Source organism: Pithys albifrons, chromosome 24, assembly GCF_047495875.1.
Source record: "Pithys albifrons albifrons isolate INPA30051 chromosome 24, PitAlb_v1, whole genome shotgun sequence".
Taxonomy (NCBI): domain Eukaryota; kingdom Metazoa; phylum Chordata; class Aves; order Passeriformes; family Thamnophilidae; genus Pithys; species Pithys albifrons.
Window position 1 is genome coordinate 7185491 of NC_092481.1, and position 27878 is coordinate 7213368.

A 27878-nucleotide genomic window follows, 5' to 3' on the forward strand; every position below is an offset into this window, starting at 1 on the left:
GAGAATGGGGGAGTGGAGGGATGAGAGGATGTGAGGCAGAAGAGTCGTAGAGCAAAGCCGGGCTGGGAGGACGGCGGAAAGCGCCGGAGCAGGACGCGGAGGAAAAGGAGGAGGAGGCGGGAGCTGCTCCCTGGAGGGGGCGGGGAACGGGCCGGCCCCTCCCGGGGCGGGCGCTCTCGGTACAAGGGCGGGCGGCGGCGGCTCGCCCCCATTCATCGCGCACGGCATGGCCGGGGGCGGCGGCGCGGAGCGGGCCGGGGCCGGGGGGCTCCTGCCGCCCCCCTGCCGCCAGCACCGGCGCAGGGTGAGCCGGGGGCCGGCATGGACGGGACGGGGCGGGTGGGTTTGGGTCGGGTCGGGTCAGTTCGGGGGGCGCTCCCGGTGTCGCTAACGCCGGTCCCCGCTGCAGGAGAGCCGGGAGCGGCTGTCGGTGTGCAGCAAGTTGTGCTACGCCGTCGGAGGGGCTCCCTACCAGATCACGGGCTGCGCCCTCGGCTTCTTCCTTCAGATCTACCTCCTGGACGTGGCGCAGGTACGGACGGGACCGGGACCGGGACCGAGGCGGGGCGGGGGCGGGCTGGCACCGGGCCCGGGGGGCTCGCAGCTGCCGGAGCCGCTCTGCCCGGCGGATGGACGTACCCGGGGCTTGGCAGAGCCCCGGCCCCGCTGGAAGTGCCCGCGGGCGCGGGAATCGCTCTGGGGGCTGCGGGTTTCCCCCGGGCCAGTCCCACGCGTGTTGCTCTGTGGCCGCTCCGTGCTTGGGTTCCCCACGCGGTAAAACGGGCTCGTGGTGGCTGTTTTTGGGGGGTACAGGAGCCGTCCCGCGGCCCCCTCAGCGTGCCGGGGCCATGTGAAGTGTGGAGGGAAAGAAGCCACAGGAGAATGCCCGTGGGCTCCCTTGTGCTGGCTGCGGGGTGCATTTGGGGAACTCTGCTCTGAGATGGGATGGTGTAGAAAATGTGGTGGAGCAGCTTTCAGAGGCGCTGGGTACCTAAAATCCCCCTGAACGAGGGGGAGAGACTGAGCGACTCATCCCCTGCTCCCAAATGGTTCAGGGTTTGCAGCAGGAAGGGTTGGGAGGATTCTGGGGGGCTCAGGAAGGGCAGCTGGGGGGTTGCATGTGCTGACACAAGATCTTCCTCCTGCAGCTGGATGCTTTCTATGCCTCCATCATCCTGTTTGTGGGGAGAGCCTGGGATGCTATCACAGACCCCATGGTGGGCTTCTTCATCAGCAAATCCTCGTGGACCTGCTTTGGCCGCCTGATGCCATGGTAAGAGCACCTGGTAACACCCTGCATTCCCTGCCTGATGTGTCACAGCACTTCCAGTCAGCTTTGAGTGTCCCCTGGCATGAGAAGGGCAGGGCAGGACGTGCTGATGCTCTGGCTCACCCAGGTGAAGTGCCAAGTGCCCCAAAAAGCCCAAGGTGCCACCAAGAGCTGGGAGGCCTGAAGTTTGTGCCTGTTGCTCTGTCTGGTCCTGAGCTGGGCCTGGCTGACCTCCATGTCACTGCACCTACAAGCTCCAACTTCACCGCTTGATGCTGGACTTTGTTCTGGTGGTAGTTGCAGAGCCCTGGCCAGTGGCAGGGCTGTGATGCCAGCAGGGCAGGTGGCATCACACTCACAGGGAGGAGGGACAGGGGTGTGTGTGGCTGATGCGTGGTGGTGAGTGCCAGGTGACAGTCACGAGGAGGAAAACAGATGTCATGGGTCTGGGTGACCACACGTGGATGCTCCCACTGCCCTTGGGAGCAGGGAGCTGGGGCGGATGGAACAGGGTTTGGGGACCCTCAAATGGCTCGTGCCTGCACCCAGGGCACATTAGGACATCCAGGAGCACCCGTCCCTGTGCAGGACACAGAGCACTGCTGGGTGCTGATGCCTCAGTGTGGGCATGGTGGCACTAAAATAACCGCGGGCACCTGTGGGGTCGCTGAAATACAACGTAGCAGAGAGGGTGGGCATGGAATGGGCATTGGAGGGACACAGCCCTTTTGCCTGCAGATTACACCCCGTGCTTCCTGCTGGCCTGGAATAGCTCTGGGAGCTCGGGCAGTTGTCGGGGCCGGGCTCCACGTGCCGCCTGAAATAGTTTCTCTGCAGCCGCGCGCGGCCGGCTCTGGTGGCTGGAGATTAGCACGGGGCTGCCTGGGCGCTGTGGGACACCCAGGGGTGGCTGCCATGGCTCTGCTCGCCCTAATCTCGAGGCAGGGGGTGGGGATGGAGCAGCTGCATTCCTCCGAATGGCTCCCGCTTCGTTAAAATTAGCCAGAGCCTTTGGCTCGCGCTGGGCCCCTCTGCAGTGCCGGGGCAGACAGAGCTCGCTGCTATTGCACATGGCTCAAGGGCTGCCTGCTGAGTCCAATTGGGATGGAGTTGAGCTGATTTTAAACCTCTTAAACCCAAAGTTTGCTGGCAGTTTGGGGCTGCACAGCCCCAGGCTGGTGTTGCTGCTGTGGCTCAGTTGCCCTGTGTGCAAAGGCAGGAGCTGCAGTCACTGGGGTGGTCTCAGAGGCTGCTGCCAGACCCCCAACCCTCAACACCCGTGGGGTGACTCTGTGGAACCCCCTGTATGTGAGAGTTTATTGTCAGGTTCTGAAGGGGCTGATCTGTAGTTCCTCCTGGTCCAGCTCAAAGTTCACAGGTGGTCCAGCTCCTTAGAAGGGAGGAGAGACCTTTTCTGAGGGCCACCTTCGATTCTTTCCTTCTGGAACACTTTTTGTCCTGTTTTGTCCCTGCAGAATATGCACTGGCTGCTTCCTCCTCCCGCAGCCTCGTGGACTCTGCCCTGTGCCGGCTCTAAGCTGGAATCCCCGTTTCCACGCCCAGACCAGCCTTCCCAGGAACTAAACTTTTCCCTGACGTGTCGGTGGCCGAGGAGCCCCTGGCTTTGACCTTTCCGGGGCAGCAGCGGCTGCAGCCGCCGGGCCGGGAGGGTGTGAGTGGCACAAAGAACACACCATCGCGCGGGGCCAATGGGAGCGCGGGCCGTCACCGCAGCCGCCTCCGCTCCCAGCGCCGCGATCACCCCGGCCCGGGCCAGGGGTTACTGCCAGTCACTGCTCCGTGCCCGCAGGGCCAGCCCTGGCAGGGGCTCCACGCCCCCGGCCCGCCGTGGGGTCACCCGCCCCCGCGGAGTTGGCACATCCGACGTTGCCATCGTGACGGACTTCCCGCGGGTCTGGTGATTCAGTCGGCGCTTCCCGCGGCTCCGCGAGTGCGATAAGGCGGCAGAGGAGGGGCTGCAAGGCGCGCCCCTTCCCTTCCCCCCTTCCCCGGGGGCTGACGTGGGTGCGGAAGAATGTGCATGTGTTGGGTCCTGTGCAATTCCTCTGTCGCTCGCCATCCACGGAGAGTCAGTTCCTCGCTCTTCCTCCTCCCTCCCCGACTTTAAATTTAAACTTTGCGTCCTGTGCGTCAGCCTGGATGGAAAGATCTCGCTGTGCCCTGGCAATGCAGGGGCAGTGCTGGCTGTGCGGGGCTCTGTCCCGTGTCCAGCCCTGCTGAATTCGCTCCAGCCTCGTGGAGTTTGTGGAGTGCAGGGTGCCCAAGCAAAATCCATCTCCTGCTGTGCTCTCCTGAGTGCTGGGGGGCCCGGGGTGCCTGTGCTGCCCTCGGGGTGCTGGTGCAGGGCAGAGCTGGCCTGCAGCAGGACAAGGGTTATGAGATCCACTGGATTAAGTGGGCAGATGCCCTGGGTGGCTTCCTGCTCCCATTACTTTTGCTGGCTGGACCTGCCAAGGGCCAGCACTTGAGCAACCCCCTCTGATCCTCTGTTGTGTTTTGCATCCCATGTCCTTCTCCCACAGCTGTGGAAAGTTGGGCAGAGGTGGAAGAAGGAGCCAGCCTGCTGGTGGCTGGTGGTTTGCCCCATGGCTGCCAGCAGAACAGGGCTGACCCCAGGACCAGGGCTTGGGGGGTCTGGCAGCAAAGCCAAGCTGGTGAGAGGTTTTTGGCTGCTGAGGGACAGGGTTGAGCTGCCTGACTGTTCATCAGCTGCTTGCCAGGACAAGGGAGGTGATTGCATCCTGTTGGACACAGCAGTGCTGCCTGGGAAAGAGCTCAGGGCTGGGGTTGGAAGCCAAAGGCAGGAGCAGATCAATCACTTCCATGGAAGGAGAGAGATCTGTTTTTGCAAGTAATGCTCTTCCCTGGAAGTGTGAGTCAGCTCTTCCCACTCTGAGCTGCTGCCTTCAGCATGGTTGGATCACCCCTGGGGCAGCCCCCTCCTGCCTGGCCAAGGTTTGGAACAGGGTGGGCCACCCCAGGGCAGCTCAGGAGCCTCCCATATCAGGTGTCTGAACCCCACTGGATTGTGTGGAAGTGGGGAGAGCTGGGCTGGTGGGGTTACTCAGGCACTGTGTGCCCATGAGGCTAATACTCTGTTCTCCCAAAGGATCATCTTCTCCACCCCATTTGCTGTCATCTCCTACATCCTCATCTGGTTTGTGCCAGACATCTCCAGAGGCCAAGTGATGTGGTACCTTGTCTTCTACTGCGTCTTCCAGACCCTCGTGACGGTGAGTCGGGCTCTGCACACACCAGGATGGAGGGTACCAATCTGCCTTCCCTTTGCTGAGCTGCACAGAGGGGCAGGTCCCCCCTGCCCCAGGTCTCTGGGGTGTCACACCTTCTCTGAGCCAATTCTCCTTGTGCCATTGCAGTGCTTTCATGTGCCTTACTCAGCACTGACCATGTTCATCAGCAGAGAGCAGAGCGAGCGGGACTCGGCCACGGCCTATCGTAAGAGTTCTCCCCCTTTCCCCCTCACTGGGGGGATCCTCCTCATATCCTCTCCTGGAAGGGCTCCTTTGATTGCCTCCCATCCCAAGGATGGTGTCTGATGAATGCCATTCAGGGCTTGAATTGCAGCTGGTCCAGCTCTTCCCATTCCTCTTGCCTGGCTCCTCCAGCAGACATCCTTGTCTGCTCTGGTGTGAGCTGGGCTGAAGGGCAGAGGATCCCTGGTGTGGCTCTGCCTGGAGCAGATGATGGGGAATCTGAGCTCCTGAGATTTTCCTCCCGCTCTGTCATACAGCAGTGGGAGCTGCATGACCCAGGCTTGGTCTGGTCTCTCTCTGACTCAGTTTCCCCAGCAGACACTTTCCTTCCCTGTGTTTATCAGCTGGGGGTTTGGAGGGAGCTGTAGGAGTGCTGGGCTGGCTCATTTCTCCTGGTGAAGGGCCATGAATTGCAGCTTGGGGCCTCTGCTATGGACAAGGGTTTGCAGCCATGTCCTGGGTGCCCACGGGCTGTGCTCAGTTCTGCTGACTTCTCTCTGCAGGTATGACTGTGGAAGTGCTGGGCACTGTGCTGGGCACTGCCATCCAGGGCCAGATCGTGGGCAAAGTGGACACTCCCTGCATCGAGAGCCCCCTTTTCATTGGCAGGACCAACTCCTCAGTGGCCCTGGAGGAGCTAAACATGACCTATGACACCAGGCTGCTCACAGACACCGTAAGCTGGGGAGACCCTGCCCTGTTTCCCTGCCCTTTGGACCAGGCTGGTTCCTGGGATGAGCCCCCTCCTCACCTCTGCCCTCTCTCTTTTGCCCAGAGAAATGCCTACATGATCGCCGCGGGTGTCATCGGGGGGCTCTACATCCTCTGTGCCTTGATCCTGTGGGCAGGAGTGCGGGAGCAGAGAGGTGAGGCTCAAGAGCTGCTGCAACACCCCAGACCTGGGAAACCCTGTGGCTGCTTCCTCTCCAGGAGCCTGGCTGAGCTCCTGGCCCCTCATTTGTGGGTCAAGCCCAGAGGAGAGGGGCTGGTAGAGCTGAGCTCTGGGTCTGGGTGCCCAGGGAGGTGTTGCAGAGGGGCAGCACTGAAGGCAGGAGGGCACAGCATCTCTGGGGTGTGTTAGGCACAGTCATGAGGCCTTAGCTCTGCTCTGCACTGGCAGAGATAACCTTTATCTTGCACACTTCTGGTTGGCCAAGGTTGCCAGTGCCAGCCCGGGCATTCCGGGGGGATGTGATATTCAAAGTCCAGTAGCTTGTCCTTCCCTCCTGCTGCTTATCCCGAGGGATCAGCCAGGCCACCCTCTCCTCTGCGGGGAGTGGAGGGACCCCTGTGTGCGGGCAGGGATTGCCCTGACCCCCTGGGGTGGGAGGCTGTAGCTGGGCAGGGGCTTGTTCAGAGTGCTGAGCAGCAGGATGGGGCCATGCACCCCTTGCACCCAAGGGTGCTGTTTCAGTGGGTCTAACATTGGGCTGGTTTGCTCTGCTCCCCAGAGGCCTCTGAGCTGCAGTCGGACGAGCCTGTCTCCTTCTTCCAGGGGCTGAAGCTGGTGATGAACCACGGGGCCTACATCAAGCTCATTGCTGGCTTTCTCTTCACCTCGCTGGGCTTCATGGTGAGCTGGAGGGACTGGGCACAGGGATTGGCAGCAGCACAGCTTGGGGATGGCTGCAGGGACAGTCCTGGTGGGCTGGGGGCACGTGAGGTGGCAGCTCTGTGAGCCGGAGCTGCCCCAGGGCAGAGGGGCAGGATGTGTGCCCTCGGGTGGGTCAGTGAATGGCCACTTTCTTCCCCTGCTTGTGCCTGGGGTGCAGCTGTGGAAGGAGGGATGTGTCCCCCCGAGGTGGTGGGGTGTCCCCCCGAGGTGGTGGGGTGTCCCCCTAAGCCCTGTCTGCCTCCTCCACAGCTGCTGGAGGGAAACTTTGCCCTCTTCTGCACCTACACCCTGGGCTTCCGCAACGAGTTCCAGAACATCCTCCTGGCCATCATGGTGAGTCTGGTCCCATCCCAGAGCCCTTGGGGCTGGGGCCACAGTGGGATCCAGCAGGTCTTTCCTGGGAGCTGGCATGGGATGGGTGCTCTGAGGGGAGGGAGGCCATGGGGCTGTGATGCTCTGCCACAGGGACACTGATCAAAGATCCCCTGGGAGAAGGGGAGGGAGAAGAAGTTGCCAAATGTCCTGCAAAGGCCTGGTGGGTTGGCAGGAACAGCAAGGCCTTTGTTCCTGATTGAAGGCAGCCAGAGACAGGGGAAACCAGGAGTCATGGGGGCCTTTTGTCCAAATCTTGCTACTTATCTCCCTTCCCCCTGCTTCAAGTAAAGGATCTCAGTGTTTACTGCCGGGAAGATGGAGCAAAACAGCTTCTTGAGAGTCCTTTCCAGCTTGCCTCATCCCTGGGAGCACATCCCACCCTCTCCTCAATGGGGTGGAAAGGTTCAAGGTGCCATGTCCCCACAGAGCTTGGCTCCTGGCCATGCTGTGACAGTGGTGACAAGATCAGGTCCCTTCCCAGCACCAAGGATCAGCTTGGGTCCTCCCTCTGTTTGGGCAGGTGTGGTGTCAGGGTGCTCCACACTGGGGGAGGAGGTGGCCCCACACACACGTGTGGCTTCATGCCAGCAGCATGTGGAAATCACAGGTTCTGGGAATGTGATGCAGGGAGGCTGTGCCCAGGAGCTGTTTCTTGCTGAAAAGAGCTTTTCCCCCAGAGAAGAGCCTTGTGACACTGTGTGACCTTCTCTTCCCGTAGCTCTCAGCCACTTTGACCATTCCCTTCTGGCAGTGGTTCCTCACCCGCTTTGGGAAGAAGACGGCTGTCTACGTGGGCATCTCGGTGAGTGGGTCCCCTGGGGCATGGGGGTGGATCCCACATGGGATAAGCTGAGCTGTGTCCCCCCAAGAGGGCCCAGAGCTGGGCAGGGGCTGCTGCTAATGAGCCTGTGGTGCCTGTCCCTCTTGCTGCTGTCTGTGCTGTGGTGGCTGTGGCCCAGGTCAGCAGCTCAGGTGCTGTGGGGCACTGCTGGTTCCCTGGCCATCCCAGCCAGAGGGCTGGGATGTGTGGGAGGGAAGGGCAACAGGCAGGGGGTCTGGGTCAGGCACTGCTGATGCCAACCTGGCTTCTGTGCCCTCTGCAGTCTGCCATCCCCTTCCTCATCATGGTGGCTGTCCTGGACAGTAACCTCATCGTCACCTACATTGTGGCCGTCGCCGCCGGGATCAGCGTGGCAGCCGCTTTCCTCCTGCCCTGGTGAGTGTGCAGGTCTGCTGCTCCCAGCACGGCACCCCAGCCCTGGCAAGGTGCTGCCAGGGCCTGCTGGAGGGGTGGAAAACCTTGGGAAGCCTCTTTGCAGTGTTTTCATCCCAAGATGGGGCTCTTGAGAGAAATCCTCTCAGCAGAGAGGAGCTGCTTTGCTGTCTCAGTCCTGGTGTTCACCATCCTGCTCTCTGCACAGGTCCATGCTCCCAGATGTTGTAGATGACTTCAAGCTGCAGCACCCCAGCTCCCATGGCCATGAAGCCATCTTCTTCTCCTTCTATGTCTTCTTCACCAAGTTTACCTCTGGGGTCTCCCTGGGCATCTCCACACTCAGCCTGGAGTGAGTTCTTGCATGGGAGCTGAGAGGTGGGCAGGGATGGGGACAAGTCTTGCACTTCTGCATCCAGACATCTCTGCTTCCCAAGGCTGGGAGGGAGTTGAGGAAGTCTAAATCCAGTTATTGCTCCAAACCTCCCACTGAAGAGATGAATTCACCCCCTAGAAACCCCATCTCCTTTGCCTGAAGGCACCTTTCTGTCCACAGCTTTGCAGGATACCAGACCCGGGGGTGCTCCCAGCCCAGCGCGGTGAACTTCACCCTGAAGATGCTGGTGTCAGCTGTGCCCGTGGTGCTGATCCTGCTGGGGCTGCTCCTCTTCAAGCTGTACCCCATCGACGAGGAGAAGCGGAGGAAGAACAAGAAAGCTCTGCAGGATTTAAGGTGAGTGTCAGCTGCTCCACAGGCAGCGAGCACAGTGTGCCAGCACGTGGGGCTGTGCAGGGGAGGATCCGGCACAGACAGGTTGGGACACACTGTGACTTGTCCAGCAATCCTTCAGGACCCGTGGGTGGTGGGGTGAGGGAAGGGCTGACTTGTTTTCCCAATCCCAGCTTCCAAAGAGATGCCATGAAGTATTGGGAGCTCAGTGGGAACCTGCCCCGGCTGCTGCACAGAATTTGTCTGAGGACTGTGCAAGGCAGTGCCACCCCTCCTGAGCCATCTGGAAGCTCCTGTGCTCCAAGGCAGGTGTTGCTGGGATGCAGACCTGGCTCTGTGGCTCATTCCATGCCTCCTTCCCACCCTTTTCCCCAGGCAGGAGAGCAACAGCAGCTCCGAGTCGGACAACACAGAACTGGCCAGCATCGTGTGACCCGGGCTGGGTCTCTCTGCTCCCCATGGGCCTCTCCAAAGGACTCTGCCCCTCTGGCTGCCCAGCCCCGTGCCAGTGCAGCTGTGTGCCCTGGGAGCCCCTGGAGAAGCCGTGAGGAGCATCCCCCGCCTGGAACACGGGACCTGTGCCGCTCTCGTGCCCTCCCCGGGCTGTGCAGAGCGCTGGTAGTGTACGTTACACACCTGGAGGTACTGGTGAGCCTCCCCACAAACAAGCACTAATCCTGCCAGGCCCTGGAGAGAGAGCAGGCAAGGCCAGGTTGGGGTGGCTGTGCCTGGAACACTCGTGCCCACTGCCCCTCTGTGCCCGGCCCCGGGGGCTCTGGGCAGGGCTGATGGTTGGTGTACATTACACTGTTGGTGTGCCCGTGCCAAGGACGTGGGCTCACCTCTGCTGTCTCTACATAGGACACTAATGTGGGAAGCTGTTCTTTTTTATAGAGCCTAATTAACTTAATGGTGTAAATATGAAGCTGTTTCCTGTTTGTATATATCTGTACAGAAACCCAACTCAAGGACTTGTTAATATTAATTTACATAAAAGTGGGAGAAGTCAGCAGTGGGTGTGAAGGATTTCTTTTTTTGGCTTGGCTGGGTTTTTCACGGCTGTCAGCAAGCCCAGGGTCCCTTTCCACGCCACGGGGGGCAGGATTGACTTTCCCTGAGCCGTGGCCCAGGAATGCCATAATCCAGGCAGGAGGCTGTGCTCGGCAGCCCCTTCCCCCTGCAGCTCCCGCTCGGTGCTGCAGTGACCCAACAAAGGCTCCATTATTTGCTCCTTTTCAAGAGGGAACGGGGGTGGAGGGAGGAATGAAATCAAAGTGCTGCCAGCGGAGATCGTGAACCCAGGGCTGGAAACAGGAGAGGCAGCTGGGGAGGGAGAGGAAGGGACTGAGGGCTGGAGGTGTCACTCAACACTCTCCCAGGGCAGAGTGCTGGGACAGCACTGATCTCCGTGGGTATTTATACCATCCTCCTGCATTCCCTGCTCCACAGCACAAGTGGGGAGAGCCCTGCCTTCCCCACCCTGCCAGTGTAACTCCAGGGAAAAGTGGGCTGGAATCAGCGCAGGGAGGATGCACAGGGATGAAGCAGCCACCCAGAGGGATGGGGTGAATTCCCAGTGTGGGGACTGTGCTGGCTCTGCTGTCCCCAAGGCTGCTGCCTTTTGTTAAGCACATTTGTCACACTGAGAAGTTGGGAGGGTCAGGGCTGAGCTGAGAGTGGGGGGCTCAGGGGGAAGGAAGGCTCATCCTTTGTTCCACATTTGGGTACAAAGGACTGGAATGAAGATCAGGTTTAAAAATAGCCCAGAGGGATTAGACCTTAGCTGGGAATGCTTAACTGGGCCCCATTGCCACCATGCTCCTGGAAAGAAGGAAAAGGGCTGGTGTGAGGAGGCTGGGAGCTGGCTTTGTGCTGAGCAGGGGCATGAGGCAGTGCTGGCCATGGCCTGGGTGCTCCTGCTTTCCCAGGGATGCAGCTTGCAGGGAAGGAACAGGGGCAGGACACAGGGGGACAAAGCCAGCACTCTCTGCAGCCCCTGTGGCGTGGCAGGTGGGTGTCATGTGCACCCTCTGCAAGAGAAGGAGAGGGCAGGGCTCCAGCCAGCACAGAGTTGGGATTGCTGGGAATGTACTGCCCCTGCCCTGCTCCTGGCTGGCAGTGCCAGGAGTTATCCCAGCCCTTGCCATGGCCTGGCTGCCTCCAGGGGGTGGGGGCAGCGCTGCTGCCTCTGAGGATTTGAAAGATTGCTGCTAGCTTTTGTTTTCAAAGAGTTTCAACAGAAATAAGGGACATTTTCTTCTCTGCCTCCTTGTTTTTTTGGCTCTGTGGGGCTCAGGGGGAGTCTGTGTTCAGGTTTTTTGCAGCCAGCTCAAGAGACTAAAACCATACAGAGCTTGAAGCAGGGCCCAGACATTCCAAGCAGAACACACCTCTCCTATTTGAGGCTTTTCAGAAAATAGATGTGAGAGGAAAAAATGACCCTGGGAGTCGATAACACTTGAGCCCCAGGCACAGCTCCAGCCTCAAAGCAGAGATCTTGCCTCAGTTGTGATCACAGAAGGTTTCACTCCCAGCATGGAGAAAGCCTCTGGCATGGGAAGTGTGCCTGGCAAGAAACACAGGGGGAGATGCTGCCTGCACATACAGCTGTGCTGTGGCTCAATCCATGCAGACCTGGGGATGGAGAAAACACATCCAAGTGCTGGGAAGCACCTCCTTGCAAAGCTGGAGGGCCAGGGCTGCTGTGTCCTCTGGTGAGCTGGCACAGGGACAGTGGAACAGGCAGGGTGTCAGCTGTGGGCTCACACCTGCTGAGCTGGTGCCTCTCATGGCACATGAGCCGGGACTTTGTTCCCAGGATCAGCTGCAAGGGCTGGGAAAGGGCTCTGAGTCCCAGCTGATGGGCTCTGCCAGGCCAGCTGGGCAGGGCCACCTGTCTGTGCCAGGGGAGCCTTCCTGGGCTCAGGGGGCACTGCTGTCCTTGTAGGAAGGGAGCAGAGGGTTTCTGACCTGCTCAGGGAACCAGAGGGCTGCAGAGGGGACAAAACCAAGCAAGTATCACTTGTAGCTCCAAAGGCAGCAGGATTGCACTGACATCCTCTGGCACCAAGGGGCAGGAGTGGCCCGGCTCAGGCAGAGGCAGCAGGAGGGACTGGAGCCCCTGAGGTGAGAGCAGCCATGCTGTGTCCATTTACCCTGCAGGGGATAAGTGGAAGTGTGAAAAGTCTCTCCTGGCAGAGGGTGAGGAATAACCCCCTTCTTATCTGCAGGGAAAGGGCAAAAAGCCCCAGGTTTACCTCACAACAGGATTTGAAACATTCCAATGGCTGCTGGTGCTGGGGTTGGTTTCCCATTCCCCCCAAGCTGAATGAAGCCCAGGCTCCCAGGGAAAGGGGTGTCACCCCACCGTGCTGCTCCAGCCCCTGGGAGGCTGGACCAGGGAGGAGATGCAGATGGAGATGAGCTCTGCCTGGGAAGCTCTGGGGAAAAGCAGGAATGCTGGGGCAGGGCTGTGCTCAGGACAGGTGCTGGCCAGTGGGTCATGGGGAGCAGACACGCCCCCAGCTCCTTGGGCAGGGGCATTCCTGGGAACAGCTGCCCCCGGGGTCATCCTGTCTGTGCCACCACGCTGAGGTCACTCACTTCATCTGCAAATACAGAGTGAAGGCTGCTGACCTGCTCTGGTGGGCCTGGGTTAATGTTTTACAAAGCCACTGTTGCCAAGGTTGTGCCCAAGGGTGGGCACTGGGGAGGGTTTCCCACTATCTATTTTCCCAGCAATGAAGTTGGGCTGCAGCTTGGACAAGTGCCCTCCTGCAGCTGCAAAAAGCCAAAGGGGGCTGACTGGGGACACAAAGCTATAAAATGAAGAAAATATTCCCATGGTGCTTGGAGAAAAGGTGTATGAGACACAACTCACCTGGCAGCAGGATGGGGAAGGTGGAAGCTTGGCACTGGAGACAGGGCAGGGCTGGCACAGGTTCATGGGCACTGGGAAGCCACGCAGATCACTGACCTCACAGCCCTTCTGCAAACAGGCAGCTCCCCTGTGACCCAGCCTTACCAGGAACTCAATCTTTGCTCCTCCAGGCCATGGTCAGCTGGAGGGAGCCACCCAAAAGCAAACACCTCGACTGGGGCTGGGCTGTGAGATCCCTGTGAGCAGAGCTCTCTCTCCCCCCGTCCTCTGGTTATTTCTAGTTCCTCCCCCCATTTCTCCTTCCTCTCCCCAGTTTTGCTTCCTCCCCACAGATCCTGCCCTGCACTGCTGAGGCAGGATGTGGTTGGGGTTTCACTGCACTGGCTGCTTCAGGATGCTCTAAAATACAACTCATTCACTGCATGAAAATAGGTGGGTTTATTTTCTATTTTGCACCATGTCAGTTGATTCTGATGTGTCTGATCATGATGGAGACAGGGCAAGAGGCACATCAGGTGGTGGCAGGGTGGGAAACGAGGCAAGAAAAGCATCAACCAGTTTGAGTGAGTGCAGGGAAGGTCGAGGAGAGGCCAATGGTGGGTCCTGCTGGGCTGTGTGTGCTGTGCCAGGGCAGTGTCTGCACAGAGGGAGGGGCAGAGAGGGGGAGAGGGCTGGTGATGAGCTGTGTGTCCCCAAGGGAAGGGGACAGGGATGGGCTGTGTGTCCCCAAGGGAAGGGGACAGGGATGGGCTGTGTGTCCCCAAGGGCAGGGGGACAGGCAGGAGCTGTGTGACCCCAAGGGAAGGGGACAGGGGTGAGCTGTGTGTCCCCAGGGCAGGGGGACAGGGCTGAGCTGTGTGTCCCCAAGGGAAGGGGACAGGAGTGAGCTGTGTGACCCCAAGGGCAGGGGACAGGAGTGAGCTGTGTGACCCCAAGGGAAGGGGACAGGGGTGAGCTGTGTGACCCCAAGGGAAGGGGACAGGGATGAGCTGTGTGTCCCCAAGGGAAGGGGACAGGCAGGAGCTGTGTGACCCCAAGGGAAGGGGACAGGAGTGAGCTGTGTGACCCCAGGGCAGGGGACAGGCAGGAGCTGTGTGACCCCAAGGGAAGGGGACAGGGGTGAGCTGTGTCCCCAGGGCAGGGGACAGGGATGCCCCGTGCCAGCAGCCGCAGCGCTCCCTGCACGCCCCCTCAGCCTCACTAGGTGTCAGCAGAGCCGCGGGGGCCGGGCCGGTGGCCCGACAGCCCAGCCTGCCCATCTATGGTAGCGCAGCGCGGGCAGGAGGCGGCGCCGGGGGGCAGGAGCGGGGGGCTTGTCCTGCTGCCCGTGCTGGCCACGTGTCCCACCCTGGCCGGGGCAGTTTGTCTGCACAGACCCCCTGGCTCCGTCCGTGTCTCTGCACAGACCCCCACGAAAACCCAGCGCAAATCTCAGCCCCTTCCCTGCCCGGGCAGCGAACGCCTCTGTGGAGCAAGCGCTGCCCCGATGGTAAAACCAGACAGCGGAGCCTCCAGGGAAGAATCCCGAGCCCAATCCATGGATCTCTCCCTCCGTCCAAGTTATCTTCCCCTTGGCCACCTCAGCCTCTGGGGGGGACCTCAGAGCCCCGGAGCGCCCCGGCGGTCCCGCTTCCCCTGGTTGTGCCGATCCTCCCGGCTCCCCCGGATCTCCTGGTTCCCCGGTTCTCTCGGCTGTCCCAACTCCTCCGGTTTTCCCGGTTTTCCCGGACTCTCCCGGGGGTCTCGTTCGCCCCTCACGGCCCCTCCATGGCCCCGCCCACAAACCCGCCCCGCGCCCTCTGGGCCACGCCCACACAAACACCCGCCAATCACGGGGCGGTGGCGGCCCGAGGTCCCGCCCCCCGCGCCGCGCCGTGCGCACATCCGGCGCGCGGGGCGGGGCCGGAAGCGGCGGGCGCGGGGGGGGCCGGGCGGCAACGGCGGCGGAGGGAGCGGCGGGAGGTGAGCGGGGACCGGGCACGGGGACCGGCGTCGGGGACACAGGACACAGGGCACGGCCCGGGCACCGGCCCCGGGGACACGGGGTACGGCCTGGGCACCGGCATCGGCCCCAGCATTGGCATCGGGAACACGGGGCACAGGGCACGGCCCGGGCACCGGCACCGGGGACACGGGACACAGGGCACGGCCCGGGCACCGGCACCGGGGACACGGGGTACGGCCTGGGCACCGGCATCGGCACCAGCATTGGCATCGGGGACACGGGACACAGGGCACGGCTCGGGCACCAGCACCGGGGCCGGCAGGGGCCGGAGGACTCGGACCGGGGACACGGGACGCGGCCCGGGCACCGGCACCGGGGGCAGGTGGGGCCGGTCTGTCCGGGAGGTGCGGTATATCGGTGCGGTTGGGGCTCCGTTCCCCCGGTACCGGCTCCGTCCCCCCGGTACCGGCTCCGTCCCCCCGGTACCGGCTCCGTTCCCCCGGTACCGGCTCCGTTCCCCCGGTACCGGCTCCGTTCCCCCGGTACCGGCTCCGTTCCCCCGGTACCGGCCCCTGCCCGCAGCCCATTGCCGGTCCCGCTGCCGCATCCCGGCCGTGGTTGGGGCTGGACCGATGTGGGGCCGCTCTGGGGTTTGTGGCAGCGGAAGGAGAGAACGGTAACCGGGCGTTTCCCGCACCGAGTCCCGGGGCTGGGGTTTCCCTGTGCCGTAGGTGCTCGGGAAAACCGGGAATTCGTGGCCCCGAGGAACTGCCGCGTTCCCGTTCTCATCCAGAGGCGATCCTGGTGTGCCGGCGATATTACTGAGCTTTCTGAAAGCCCAAAGTCCCCCGTTACTGAGGGGGATGCTCAGGGCAGGCACAGCTCAGAGCGCAGGGCAGGCACAGCTCAGGGGGGTGCTCGGGGCAGGCACAGCTCAGGGGGATGCTCGGGGCAGGCACAGCTCAGGGGGATGCTCGGGGCAGGCACAGCTCAGAGCTCGGGGCAGGCACAGCTCAGGGGTTGCTCAGGGCAGGCACAGCTCAGGGGGGTGCTCAGGGCAGGGACAGCTCAGGGGGGTGCTCGGGGCAGGCACAGCTCAGAGCAGGCACAGCTCAGGGGGATGCTCAGAGCTCAGAGCAGGCACAGCTCAGGGGTTGCTCAGGGCAGGGACAGCTCAGGGGGATGCTTGGGGCAGGCACAGCTCAGGGGTTGCTCGGGGCAGGCACAGCTCAGGGGGATGCTCAGAGCTCAGGGCAGGCACAGCTCAGGGGGGTGCTCGGGGCAGGCACAGCTCAGGGGGGTGCTCAGGGCAGGCACAGCTCAGGGGTTGCTCGGGGCAGGCACAGCTCAGGGGTTGCTCGGGGCAGGCACAGCTCAGGACAGGCACAGCTCAGAGCTTGGGGCAGGCACAGCTCAGGACAGGCACAGCTCAGGACAGGCACAGCTCAGAGCTCAGGGCAGGCACAGCTCAGAGCTCAGGGCAGGCACAGCTCAGAGCTCGGGGCAGGCACAGCTCAGGGGGATGCTCGGAGCTCAGGGGGTGCTCAGGGCAGGCACAGCTCAGGGATTGCTCGGAGCTCCCACGCTCAGAATTCCCAGTTTGGAGCCTGGGGCTGTGTCCAGTCTAGCTCAGATCTGAGATGCTCCGTTACTTCCCCGGTGGATTCGTTGCCCTGACAGGGAATGGAGATGAGAGGAGTGTGGCAGCAGAGTCTGGCAAGTGCAAACCTAATCCAGATAATTGTGGTGAAAAAGGAGCCTTTGCTGTAGTGCAGAGTGAGGTGACACTTTAACTGTCTCTTAATGTGTGAATAAAACACCAAATAACATTTGTAATGGCTTCAGTAGGATTTGTTATATGGGAGAGCTGGAATAGGGGTCAGATGCATCTTTTTTTTATTTTCTTTTAAAAGCACTTTTGGTTTTCTGAATAAAGTGGATCTTAAATGGCAGGAGCAGCCAGCACGGGTTCTGGCACTGTGTCAGGAACTATTGTAGTGCTATAAACAGCCCAGATCTCTGGCCTGGCAGCTGCTGGGACCAGCAATAGCTGTCTTGTGTTCGTGGCTGGTCCTGACCACTGACTAAATTCAGGCATTGCACTCCTGTCTTGCTTCAAATAATTCCTTCCTTGATGAGCTGAACTGTTTTAAAAAAAATTCTTTGGGCTTTTGGCAGATATAAATGTTGGAAATCATCTGGTAGCTGGTCCCCTGAGATATTCCAGTGTCAGCTCAGAAATAAACTGTGGTATGTTCCTAATTTAGTTGTCCCATCCTTATTTCTTTTGCCTGTAGAAACAGGAAGTGGCTGATGCAAATCTCCCGGTGCTGACAGCACTTTGTGGGGCTTCTCACAGCTCAGCGTGAGCAGGAGCGTAGGTTGGACTTGCCAGGGCTAGAAAATGAACATTTGTGTCTTCCAGAATGTCTAAGGAAGGGCTCAGGTTTATGTGCTGTCTCAGGCAACTGAATAATTTCCTTTCTGCTGCTTTTCTGAGAGCCTGTTTGCTCCTCTGAGGAGCCTGTGGAGGGATGTGCTGACTGCTCAGTGTGCCCCAGGCAGGAAGCTGCTCTTGCAGGGCTGGCTTGGGGGTAACTGGTGCTTTTCCAAATTAAATGCCTTCCCTTTATTGCTCTGCTCAGTGTATCAAAACAGTCTGGCTGGAGATGGAGCCTGTTTGTGGCACAGCGTGTTCAGAGCCCTGTTCCCAAGCTGTGATGGAAAGAAAGGGCAGTTGATACATTACCAAATGTGCTGTGAAAAGGAACAGCCTCTCTGCCCACAGTGAAATGTGTGTTTGCTCTGAGGAATCACTTCTGCCCCATTGGCAATCAAAGTTCAACTGAATTGAGACAAGCCCTGGGTTTAAATCCTGGTCCCAGCAGGGAGAGCTTCCTCTGCACTCTGGCAGCTGGAGAACTCCAGAGTGGGGCTGGGAAGTCTTCTCAGCCCTCCAGGGCACGGGATGATGTGCAGGACAAAAGTGGCTCTTTGATGGTCTGTGTGTCTGTCTCAGCTTCCTCTTTAGGGAAAGGAAATGAGATCTGATTGTTTGCACTGAGATCTGTGTCAATTTGTCACTCATTGTCCAATTATTTTACATCCAAAGTGATCAGTGGACAGAACACTGTTTAGATGCAGCCCAAGCAGCTGCACTTTGTGATTATTTTTATTTTCCTTGCTAATTGTTAATCTCTGGATTACAAGCTCTGATTTAGTTACAACCAAGTCCTTCTGTTTCACTGATAAGGGTGTGCAGGCAGCAGAAATAGCACAGGGAGGTGAGTCCAGGAGTGACTGATGTCCAGGACTTTGGGCTGCCTGCACTTGGCTCTCATTTGGCTGCCAATTTACCGAGTGACTTATCCTGTAAGTTGCCCTAATGCTGCCAATTAAAAACAAATGAAAATGAGTCCACCATCTGCCCCATAGCACTGGGTGTGCAGAGCTGCTGTGGAGCACTGTGAGTTTATGGCTGCTGTCAGGAAAAAGGGGAGGGCACGTCAGACTGGCAGGGAGAGTGGAAGGAATGTGTGGCTCAAGGAACAGGGTGATGTTAAAGGACATTAATCCCAGTGGCTGATGTGACACGCTCCTCACAGCAGCGTGTTTTACTGCTGGGGGTAGGAAGCAGCCCTTCCATCTGGACTTTCTGGTTTGTAATCCTGATTTGAACTGCAGTTTGTGAGTGGGTAATGGGGCTGATCAGATTAGAGCCTTGCCTGGAATGTGGTGGGGCTCAGTGGTGCAGAACAGCAGCTCTGTCTGCCCAGCAGCCCCAGGATCCTTCCTGAACCCCCCTCTTCACACCCCTCTGTCTTGCTGCTCTCAAAGCAAGGCAGAGCTTCCTTAACAGGTGGCTCTTTTGGGGGAGAAAGCCCACACTGTGAGCACGCTGTGAGTGGGGGAGGCAGAGCTCTGCTCTTGGCTGTGCTCCCACGGGGAGGCTGAGCCCTGTTCTGGATGCAGCGAGAGCTGCGGATCCTGCGGTGGGATTTCTCCCTTGCACAGAATTAAAGAGGCAGAGGTGTCATTACTGTGATTGTAGGGGCGACTGCCAGCGACTTTCAGCTTCTCTGAACTCTCTCTTGTGTATCTGGAAGCCATCCAGCCACTGCTGCCCAGTTTTATGCACAGCCCTGTCCTCTGGCTCACTCTTGGGCTGAGGAGGAAGCTGCTCTCTTCCTCTGGGAAGGGGTGGCCTGTCCCCTGCCCCCCCAGCAGTGCTGCTTCTCCTGCAACCAGGGGAAAGAGTGGTGGAAAATGGCCTTGTTTGTCTTGTGACATCAGCACTGCTCGTGACTAATGCTGGATCTGCCCCACATCCTCTGGAAATTAGGTGAAAACATGCCCCTTGGAGCTGAGCAGGCTTGTGAGCAAAAGCAAAACTCTCGTGAGCACTTGAGGTTTCATTTCTGAGGGGATCTGGTGTCAGTTCATCGTTCAGCTGAGTAAACCCTGCCCTCCTCCTTGGGCATTCTAGGGAATGTTTGGGGCAGGGCCCTCTGCTCCGGGGGCTGGAGCTTTTGCAGGCTGTGGCAGTGAGAAGGAAGCTGTGGCCAGGCCATAATAGTGATTCATGCTGTAAAGTCTTTTAATGAGTGGTGATAAGATAAAAATGCAGTGGGGACCTGCTGCTCCCTCCCTGCATTCCCTGGGCATTAGTGTGTGCTGGGAGCATGACCTGTCTTGTTGCTTGGTTCGGGGGCTCTGCAAAGCAGCAATTAATGGAAAGTTTAGATGACTTTTAAGACTTCTCCAGATGAGATGCTGCAAATGCCTTGTGTAGCTGGGTCTCCTTGCTGTGCAGAGCCTGCAGAGGAGGCTGTGCAGACAGCAGAGCTGCAGAGGAGGAACAGGGGCGCGTTGTGCAGAGAGCTCTGTCGCCCCAGCTCGTGCAGCTGCTCCTCGTGCCGTGTGCCCGGGCAGCTCCTTCTGCACGCCCAGGCTCCCTGCTCCAGTCAGGCTGGACTTACAGTTTGTCCTTAGGGGACTTCAGGACTCCAGGAGATCCCTGTGGAAGCTTTGACAGGATCAAACCCTCTAGTTTTCACCTGTGAGCTCCCAGGGAAGCAGTTGTGCTTCATTTGCTGTATGAACACAGCTGGGACTTTGGCCAGGAACTGACTGCAATGAGATTCTGGGCAGACCTTTGTGTTACTGAGTGGTGTCATTACAAGGTTAGAAGGTGGAAGTTTTGTGTCATTACACATGTAAGAAGTGCTTAAAATGGAATAGAAACTCTTAAGGAGTGAGTGTGGCAATAGTAAGTGGTTGTTGTGTAATCTGTCTTTGCTAATGTGAGGGGACCTGCTGTCCATCATCAGGGTGCAGAGCTGGGTAGGAATTGCACCAGACAGCTGATAAACCCTGTGCAGTGCTTGGCACCCCAGTTCATACTGTCAGGGCATGCCAATAATTGTGTTGTGCCTGTGCAGGTTGTGGATAGCAGTCGATATGGAAAGACTGGTTGAACGGTTGGAGAAGGCTGTGGAGCGCCTGGAGTCGGTGTGCCAAGGGCCTGGCATGTGTGGGGATGGCTCTTCCAAAGGTGAGGCCCAAAGCACCTCCCCAGGGCAGTCCCTGTGCTGAAGCCCTGGCTGGGCAGTGGGGACACAGGGGACACGGGGGAACTGGTCCTGCCCAGGGGGAGGTGGGGCTGGGAGCAGCCCCTGCACAGGCACAGAGGGCTGTGGTTGCTGCCCTGTGGAGATAAGAACTTCTGTGGCTGCAGCACCTCCCTCCAGGCTGAGCCTCCTGTGCTCTGCTGGTGTGCCACGAGTGGGAGGTGCTGCCTGGGAGCTCCAGGCCTGTGTGAGAGCTCCTGGTGATCCCTGGGAGTGCTCCCAGTGCCTCCCAGTGATCCCTGTGGGAGTGCTCCCAGTGCCTCCCAGTGATCCCTGTGGGAGTGCTCCCAGTGCCTCCCAGTGATCCCTGTGGGAGTGCTCCCAGTGCCTCTCAGTGATCCCTGTGGGAGTGCTCCCAGTGCCTCCCAGTGATCCCTGTGGGAGTGCTCCCAGTGCCTCCCAGTGATCCCTGTGCCCTGGTTCTTCCCTGCAGGACTGGCTCAGTACGTGCAGGCTTTTGATGCCCTCCTGGCTGGCCCAGTAGCTGAATACATCAAGATCAGCAAAGAAGTCGGTGGGGATGTGCAGAAACATGTAAGGACTCGAGTTCTCCCTCTGCTCTGCAGAGGTGCTGTGTGTCCTTTGGGGCTGCAAGGGCCATGTTTCCTGTCAGTGTCTGCATTCCTTTAGTGCTGCATTCTAGGATCTTTATAATCCCTGAGCATTCAAAACAGATGCCCAGATAACCTCCAGCAGATTGCCACCTACACACACGCAATGAATCAAACCTCCTCCTGGAAATCTGGTGATAAGTGCCTGGCTCTCTCCAAACCTTGGTGCAGGCCTTTAGGAGGCCTGAAAACCACCCAGCTCAAGAGCTGTTACACTCTGGTGAGGTTTCTCTGAGGGAGGCTGTCTCCAAAATACATGGTTTGAGATCAGTGTAGCTGCTTCCTCACAGACCAGGAGCTGCAGGCAGTGGGATGGCTTGTTGACATGAGCCTGGGTGCAAGAGAATCCCTCATGTTTGTCTCTGTCCATAGGCTGAGATGGTTCATGCGGGTTTGATGAGCGAGAGGGCTCTTCTGGTGGTGGCATCTCAGCATCAGCAGCCAGCAGAGGTGAGTGTGGGACATCCCTGGGCAGAAACCTCTTCCCTCGGAGTCAGGGGTGTCTCTGGGTGTGGGGAAACCTGGGCTGTTACAGCTGCTCCAAAAGAGGAACTGGAGGAGGGCTGGGGGAACATGCACTCCTGAGGTGGCACTTGCTGAAGGCATGAACTGCTGTGGGTGCTCCCCCAGTACTGAGCAGAGTTCTGGAGGCTGATTCTTAATGCTGCAGAAGGGGCATTTTCCAGTTGTTACAGCAGCAATTGTTCTGTAGCTGTGGGAGCAGCTTGAGAGTGACACCTCACACCTCTGTCTCCAGTTTCACCTGGCACCAGCACTGCACAATCTCTGCTGCTGAGAACCTGCAGACAGGAACCTGCCTGAGCCAGGAGCCACACTGGGATGTGTGTGGTGTGTGCTTTTCATGGTGTGATGCTCACAGACTTTCAGGCATCAAACTCCTCCTGGAGCAGAGCAGACACTTGTCTCTATTGAATGGCCTCTGAATAATGGCTGGGCTTTTAGGTCTGATTTGTGCTGAGCAAGTAATTTAACACTTTACCCTGGGCTGCTGCTTCTCAGCAGGGTGTGTGGCTGAGAATCTGATCCTGAATGTATTGGCTTTTTCCTGCTGAGAACTGTTTTTCCTGAGCAACAGGATCCCACCTTGCTTTTTGCAGTTATTATCTGGCTCAGCCATGGCTTCTGCTGTTACCTCGTGGGACCTGGATTTCTGTGCTCCTTTCCTATTCACTGCAAAACAGATCTGCAGCTTTTCCCCCAAACTCAGCATTGGAGGGTTGTTTGTCTCTCACCAGGCTTGCTGTGATGCTCTGTGTAGCCTCCAGCCTGAGAATCTGCCTATAAATCCCACTGACACGTTATTTAGATAAAGGATTATAAACAAAGGACAACCTTAATCTAGGGTAGGTCTTTGTGCAGGTTGTCTGGCAGGAGTCTAGTTCTGGAGTAGCCAGTTTCAGATGCAAAATGTGTGAACTGTCAGTGCTTGTGGTGAAGAATTTCCCCATCCTGTCACTGGACACTGGCACTGGGCTGAAGCTTCAGGAGGTGTGGCCTGGCCAGGGGTGCTTTGGACCTCTCACTTTTCATCTAAACAGAGGAATGGACAGCAGGAGATGCTGAGGCTTTGAAAAACAACTTTTGCCCAAATTCGTCTCTCTCTGCTGCCACCAGCAGGAGATTTCTAAGTGCAAAGGAAAGAAAAGTTGCCTAAGAGGCACCTCTGGAAACGTAACTCTGCTCTGCTCTGACCCCAGAGCACCTCTCAGCACTTCAGTCAGCATTCCAAGTGAGCAGCACACAGACACAATTTTTATAATCCAGATACTAAAGGCTTGGATTGATTTGAGAAAGAACTGGAATCCTGAAGTCTGGCTTGACAAGGGTGACCTTTGAACTGCTGTGACTGATTGTGGTGCAGGCTGTAGGCACCAAACCTGCCCAGCACCCCTTGCTCTGAGGGTTTGTGAAGGAGAGGGAAAATTTAACAAACTGTCTTGGAACCAGAGGATCCAGGGAAGGCAAATGCTATTTCTGTCCTCGTTACTAACAAGCCTTGTCAGTGTTTCTTGCACTGGACATGAGTCACAGTTCTTGGCGTACTCCCATCGTAGCAATCCGACTGGGAGCAGTGACTTCAGCCCTGGAGGGCTGGGCTGTGGGTCTGAGCTGGGCTCCAGGGGAGGGCCAGGCCTGGGCAGGAGCTGGAGCAGTGACTTGTGCCAGTTGGAACCTTCTCCCATCATCTCAGCAGAGCCGCCCATGAAGATGTGCAGCCATTCCAGAGCAGTGCTGGTTAATCCTCTTGCTTGTTGTTACCCCTCTGCAGAATTCCTTCTCAGCACTTCTGAAACCCATCTCGGAGCAGATCCAGGCGGTGCAGAACTTCAGGGAGAAGAACCGTGGCAGCAAATTGTTCAATCACTTATCAGCAGTCAGTGAGAGCATCCCAGCCCTGGGCTGGGTGGCCATGGTGAGGACTCCAGTGGGAAGTGCTTTCCTTGGGCTGCTGGGAAAAGTCTGGCTCACTGGTCAGCTATTCCAATGTGTTCTTTCTGTTCTAGGCTCCAAAGCCTGGTCCTTATGTGAAGGAAATGACTGATGCTGCCATGTTTTACACCAACCGTATCCTCAAGGAGTACAAGGATGTGTAAGTTCACCTCTCTCTTAAAGGTGCCACTGAACTGGGGTACCTGGGCATGAAGGGGCTGCTCCAGTGTCTGACCACGGCCACCTGGGGCTTTAATTCCTTCCTCTTTGATCTCCTTGTGTCCTCAGAGATAAAAAGCACGTGGACTGGGTGAAAGCTTATCTGAGTATCTGGACAGAGCTGCAGGCCTACATCAAAGAGCATCACACCACGGGCCTGACCTGGAGCAAAACAGTGAGTGCTGGAGCCTCTGCAGGGCCGAGTCTGGCGCGAGTGTTGCAGCAGAAACGGAGCTTGTGCAAGTGCCTTTCCTGTTCTCTGCTCCCACAGGGTCCTGTAGCCACGGAAGGGGCTAAAGCAGCACCCCCTGCCCCTGCTGGGGCTGCACCCCCCCCTCCAGGGCCCCCACCTCCTCCTGCCCCCGTGAGCTCCAGCACAGACGACTCTGCCTCGCGCTCGGCGCTCTTCGCCCAGATCAACCGCGGAGAAGGGATCACCTCGGGTATGTGGGGTGGCACAGAGGGCAGGGCAGCACCCAGCCAGGGCACTGCTGTGCTGCAGGGACAGCACCCAGCCAGGGCACTGCTGTGCTGCAGGGATGGTACCCCAGCCAGGGCACTGCTGTGCTGCAGGGATGGTACCCCAGCCAGGGCACTGCTGTGCTGCAGGGATGGTACCCCAGCCAGGGCACTGCTGTGCTGCAGGGATGGTACCCCAGCCAGGGCACTGCTGTGCTGCAGGGATGGTACCCCAGCCAGGGCACTGCTGTGCTGCAGGGATGGTACCCCAGCCAGGGCACTGCTGTGCTGCAGGGATGGCACCCCAGCCAGGGCACTGCTGTGCTGCAGGAACAGCACCCCAGCCAGGGCACTGCTGTGCTGCAGGGATGGTACCCCAGCCAGGGCACTGCTGTGCTGCAGGGATGGCACCCCAGCCAGGGCACTGCTGTGCTGCAGGAACAGCACCCCAGCCAGGGCACTGCTGTGCTGCAGCTCCTGGCTGTGCTGCTGCCCCTCAAGGCACCTCCTTAGAAAGTACATGACAAGAAACCAGCTGGTCCCAGTGTGGGGCTGGGAGCAGAGGCAGTGCTGAGCCAGTTCCCTGGGACAAAAACTGTGGAGAGTTCTCATCATCTTCCCCTGGCAAGTGTAACAAGACATCAACCTGTAGCTGGAATGGAGACTGAGCCCTTTGGTTGCCTACATGTCTCCAGTATAAAAGGGGCGATTTTGCACCTTTTATTTGCACAAACCTCCTCCCTTTGTTGTGTTACCTGGTCAGCACATCAGGACAGATGTGAAACAGAGGTGAGGTGCTTGGCTCAGGGCTTTTTGCAGCTGCAGGATGGAAGAGCTGACACACTCTGGTTCTGTGGTACATGTGTTCTCATCAACATTGCATCACTTCTCTCGCAGGCTTGAGGCACGTTTCAGATGACATGAAAACCCACAAGAATCCAGCCCTGAAGAACCAAGGGGGCCCTGTGAGAAGTGGCCCCAAACCTTTCACTGCTCCCAAACCAGCCTGCAATGCTAATCCCTCCCCAGCCACCTCTCCCAAGGCACCTCCATTGCTAGAATTAGAGGGCAAGAAGTGGAGAGTGGTGAGTGCCTGGGGTTGGCCTGAGTGGGCTGGAGGGATGGGAGCTTTGGAGCAGGCAAGGAGGGTCTCCTGGAGACCTTCCCTGTAGGAGGCACCAGCCTGAAGTACCTGCAGTTGGCTGTTAAAGGAGCTGCACTGCCCTGCTGCTCACATGGCACTCAGAAACTGAGTGTGTTTTCCCTGCCTTTTCAGGAAAACCAGGAGAATGCCACTAACCTGGTAATCAGCGACACAGAGCTGAAGCAGGTTGCTTATGTCTTCAAGTGCACAAATAGTACACTCCAAATCAAAGGCAAGATCAACTCCATCACCCTTGGTGAGTGGGAAGCCCTGCAAACTGCTGTGCTGGTCTGTTTGCAGACCCTGAGTCTCCAAAACCTTCCTGTCATCTACTCTGCTTTTTTTTTTCCACAGATAACTGCAAGAAGCTGGGTCTGGTGTTTGATGATGTGGTGGGAATTGTAGAGATCATCAACAGCAGGGATGTCAAAGTTCAGGTGAGTGTCTGTCACCTGCTCTCTGCCAGGAGTGTGACTGCTGTGTCTGCAGCACCTGCTCCTTGGAGTAGTTTTATTTGCAGAGCAGGAATGTGCATCTGTGGAGAATATTCCTGAAGCACCATCTGTCCTACTGCTCTCACCCAGCCCTCAGGAAAGGGCTAAAATTTGCCTCACTGAAAGGGTGCAGTTTGCCTTCTGCTTCAGGGCTGTAGGTGAAAGCTGAGGCTTGGTGAGATGGGCAGCAGGAGGCCAGGCAGTAGAATATACTCCACTTCCAGTTTTGGTGTCTGATTTGGGATAGTCAGTTTGCTCCCCATTCACTGAAGTTTTGTTGCAAGATTCAAACAAGGGATTGGCTTTGGATTTTTGCTTAAGGTGGGAGTATTTGAATCCTGTGTGTCTGCAGTGGGGGGGACTGGAGAAAAACCTTTCCCTTGAAGGCAAACACAAAAGCAAAATGCTGGGGTTGCCCATCCCAAGCTGACACTGCTCTGCCCCTGCCAGGTCATGGGTAAAGTGCCAACGATTTCCATCAACAAGACCGACGGTTGCCACGTGTACCTGAGCCAGAGCTCCCTGGACTGCGAGATCGTCAGTGCCAAGTCGTCAGAGATGAACGTCCTCATCCCCACAGAGGGCGGGGACTTTGTGAGTGGCTGTTGGGACATCCTTGGGGAGCTCTGCAGGGGGTTCCAGGGGCTGCAGCATCTGTATCCTGAGCCCTGCAGGGAGTATCAGTTACAGTGAGGTGTGGAGGGACAGTTTCTAGAGCTGGGTGGTTGTGGATGATGATCAGCCAATCCAGTTGTCTGTGTATAAGATTCCTGCTGGTTTGTGAGAGCTGCTCCTTCCTCAGGATCTCCTGGGGGCAGAACCAGCAGCGATGGTGGTACAGGAAGGGACACAGTACATATCTAAGAAAAGAAATGCCTAAAGCAGTGGGAGTAGTTCCTAGTCTTAGTCTTAAACTGATTTTTGGTCTGTTTTTACCCTGCAGACTGAATTCCCTGTCCCAGAACAGTTCAAGACAGTGTGGAACGGTCAGAAGTTGGTCACCACTGTGACGGAAATCGCTGGCTAAGCTGAAAGCTCCAAGGCTCATGCCCTCCCCTGGCCCTGCTGTGGGACAAATCTGCTTTCAGATGATTCTCTTAGATTTCTTGTACCTTTCTGCTCTCAAACTGCTTCTCTTCTACCCGAGAGACACAGCTACCTGCCGTCACTGGAATTCCTCTGCCCGGGGTCTGGGGTAGGTGGCGGGTGAGTTCTTGTCCACATCTCTTAGCAGGAAGGTGTATTTTCTCTCCCCTTGTCCAATCTAACTGCACCAATTGATGAGAGTGAACTCCTCAGCCAGTCCTGGCAGTTGGCTTTCAGAGTGTTGTTCGGTTTTTTTGTATTTTGCCTTTAAGCAAACTGTTCATGTGAGAGGAATGTTGTCCCCTTTTTAACGAGTAACGGTGTCTGTTGGAGTCCACAGTACCCAGTTGCTGTGGCAGATGTCTTGAGAAGGTCCTGGAAGCTGCTGATTCCAGCTCAATGTACCAGTTGGTGGCATTACAGGATGTGGGAATGGTTTGTCGGACCAAAGGGCCATAGCATTCCACCCCAGTTCCTCTTCCATCATTCCTACTAGCTCAGTGTATTTCTGATTGTGCCATGACAGGAGGCTTTAATTACCCAGTGCCACAGGAAGGCTGCAGTGGTGTACCCCTGCTTACCTGGCAGCCTGGCTGGTACCTTGGAGCTGAGCACCTCCCATTCCATGAGCCCTCCACCTTCACAAGGGAACCTTTGCCCCAGGGCTTCCTTCCTGGAGCAGCTGAACTGGAGCAGCTGGAAGTTCAGCCTTCCAGGATGGTTCTTCTGAGCCTGTCCCCTTCCCCAGGGGAAGGGCCTCCTGCATTCCAGGTCAGTAGTGCAGTGTTGTAAATACCCGAGTTGGATCAAGTCAGGTCATCACTCTCTCCCTCATCTGCAAACACTCCCCATAAAGTGAATCCTGCCCCTTTCCCCCCGTTGCTTGGCTCTTTTTTTTGGTGGAAGCTCATGGCCTCTGTCCCAGGGCCCTGGGGCAGAGAGGTGATCACACAGTACTGTACTGGCCCACCAAGGGAGCTGCACGTGCTTTGACCTTCATTTTTCCAACGCCTCGGGTGGCATAAGCAAATCTTAAATGCATTTCCTCTGTAAAGTGTCAATGTTCCCTTCCTCTAGTACAAAACTCACAAAAAAATATGCAAATTTTTTATTTTGAAACTGTCCTGTGACTTGTACTCGTCTTCTCCTGAGGCTTGTGAAAAAACCTTTCTTATGTACTTAAGATTATACAGAAAATAGAATAAAGTTAATGCCAACTTGCTCATTACTGTGGCTCTTGT

The 27878-nt window shown here is 57.8% G+C and overlaps 2 protein-coding genes across 6 annotated transcripts; both read left to right on the forward strand.

The window, feature by feature from the left end:
• The first annotated feature begins 224 nt into the window (after positions 1 to 224).
• On the forward strand, positions 225 to 9727 carry MFSD2A (MFSD2 lysolipid transporter A, lysophospholipid). 3 transcript variants are annotated; one of them, XM_071576936.1, is made up of 14 exons: positions 225 to 304; positions 410 to 532; positions 1149 to 1273; positions 4401 to 4524; positions 4669 to 4747; positions 5289 to 5461; positions 5561 to 5651; positions 6237 to 6358; positions 6650 to 6733; positions 7494 to 7577; positions 7879 to 7991; positions 8197 to 8340; positions 8545 to 8721; positions 9094 to 9727. In XM_071576936.1, the coding sequence occupies exons 1-14, from the start codon at positions 227 to 229 to the stop codon at positions 9149 to 9151; spliced, it is 1575 nt and encodes a 524-aa protein (XP_071433037.1). In that variant the 5' UTR covers positions 225 to 226; the 3' UTR covers positions 9152 to 9727. The 3 variants fall into 3 exon arrangements, with proteins under 3 accessions (XP_071433037.1, XP_071433039.1, XP_071433038.1); XM_071576938.1 differs by lacking the exons at positions 225 to 304; positions 410 to 532; positions 1149 to 1273 and adding an exon at positions 2751 to 3295; XM_071576937.1 differs by lacking the exons at positions 225 to 304; positions 410 to 532; positions 1149 to 1273 and adding an exon at positions 3297 to 3359.
• Positions 9728 to 12922: 3195 nt separating this feature from the next.
• On the forward strand, positions 12923 to 27865 carry CAP1 (cyclase associated actin cytoskeleton regulatory protein 1). 3 transcript variants are annotated; one of them, XM_071576940.1, is made up of 13 exons: positions 12923 to 13030; positions 19985 to 20097; positions 20607 to 20707; positions 21157 to 21234; positions 23075 to 23218; positions 23310 to 23395; positions 23524 to 23629; positions 23726 to 23897; positions 24811 to 24998; positions 25190 to 25313; positions 25412 to 25494; positions 26002 to 26145; positions 26495 to 27865. In XM_071576940.1, exons 2-13 carry the CDS (start codon positions 20004 to 20006, stop codon positions 26576 to 26578), a joined length of 1404 nt encoding a protein of 467 aa, XP_071433041.1. In that variant the 5' UTR covers positions 12923 to 13030; positions 19985 to 20003; the 3' UTR covers positions 26579 to 27865. The 3 variants fall into 3 exon arrangements, with proteins under 3 accessions (XP_071433041.1, XP_071433040.1, XP_071433042.1); XM_071576939.1 differs by lacking the exon at positions 12923 to 13030 and adding an exon at positions 14495 to 14560; XM_071576941.1 differs by lacking the exon at positions 12923 to 13030 and adding an exon at positions 14560 to 14643.
• The last annotated feature ends 13 nt before the right edge of the window (positions 27866 to 27878 follow it).

Bases quoted from the DNA above. Each gene is read 5' to 3' on its own strand.
- MFSD2A (XM_071576936.1), top strand. From the start codon at position 227: ATGGCCGGGGGCGGCGGCGCGGAGCGGGCCGGGGCCGGGGGGCTCCTG. The intron at 7,992-8,196 runs GTGAGTGTGCAG...CTCTCTGCACAG, and splicing joins GCCGCTTTCCTCCTGCCCTG to GTCCATGCTCCCAGATGTTG. The intron at 8,341-8,544 runs GTGAGTTCTTGC...TTCTGTCCACAG, and splicing joins ATCTCCACACTCAGCCTGGA to CTTTGCAGGATACCAGACCC.
- CAP1 (XM_071576940.1), top strand. From the start codon at position 20,004: ATGGAAAGACTGGTTGAACGGTTGGAGAAGGCTGTGGAGCGCCTGGAG. The intron at 20,098-20,606 runs GTGAGGCCCAAA...TCTTCCCTGCAG, and splicing joins TGGGGATGGCTCTTCCAAAG to GACTGGCTCAGTACGTGCAG. The intron at 25,314-25,411 runs GTGAGTGGGAAG...TTTTTTCCACAG, and splicing joins GATCAACTCCATCACCCTTG to ATAACTGCAAGAAGCTGGGT.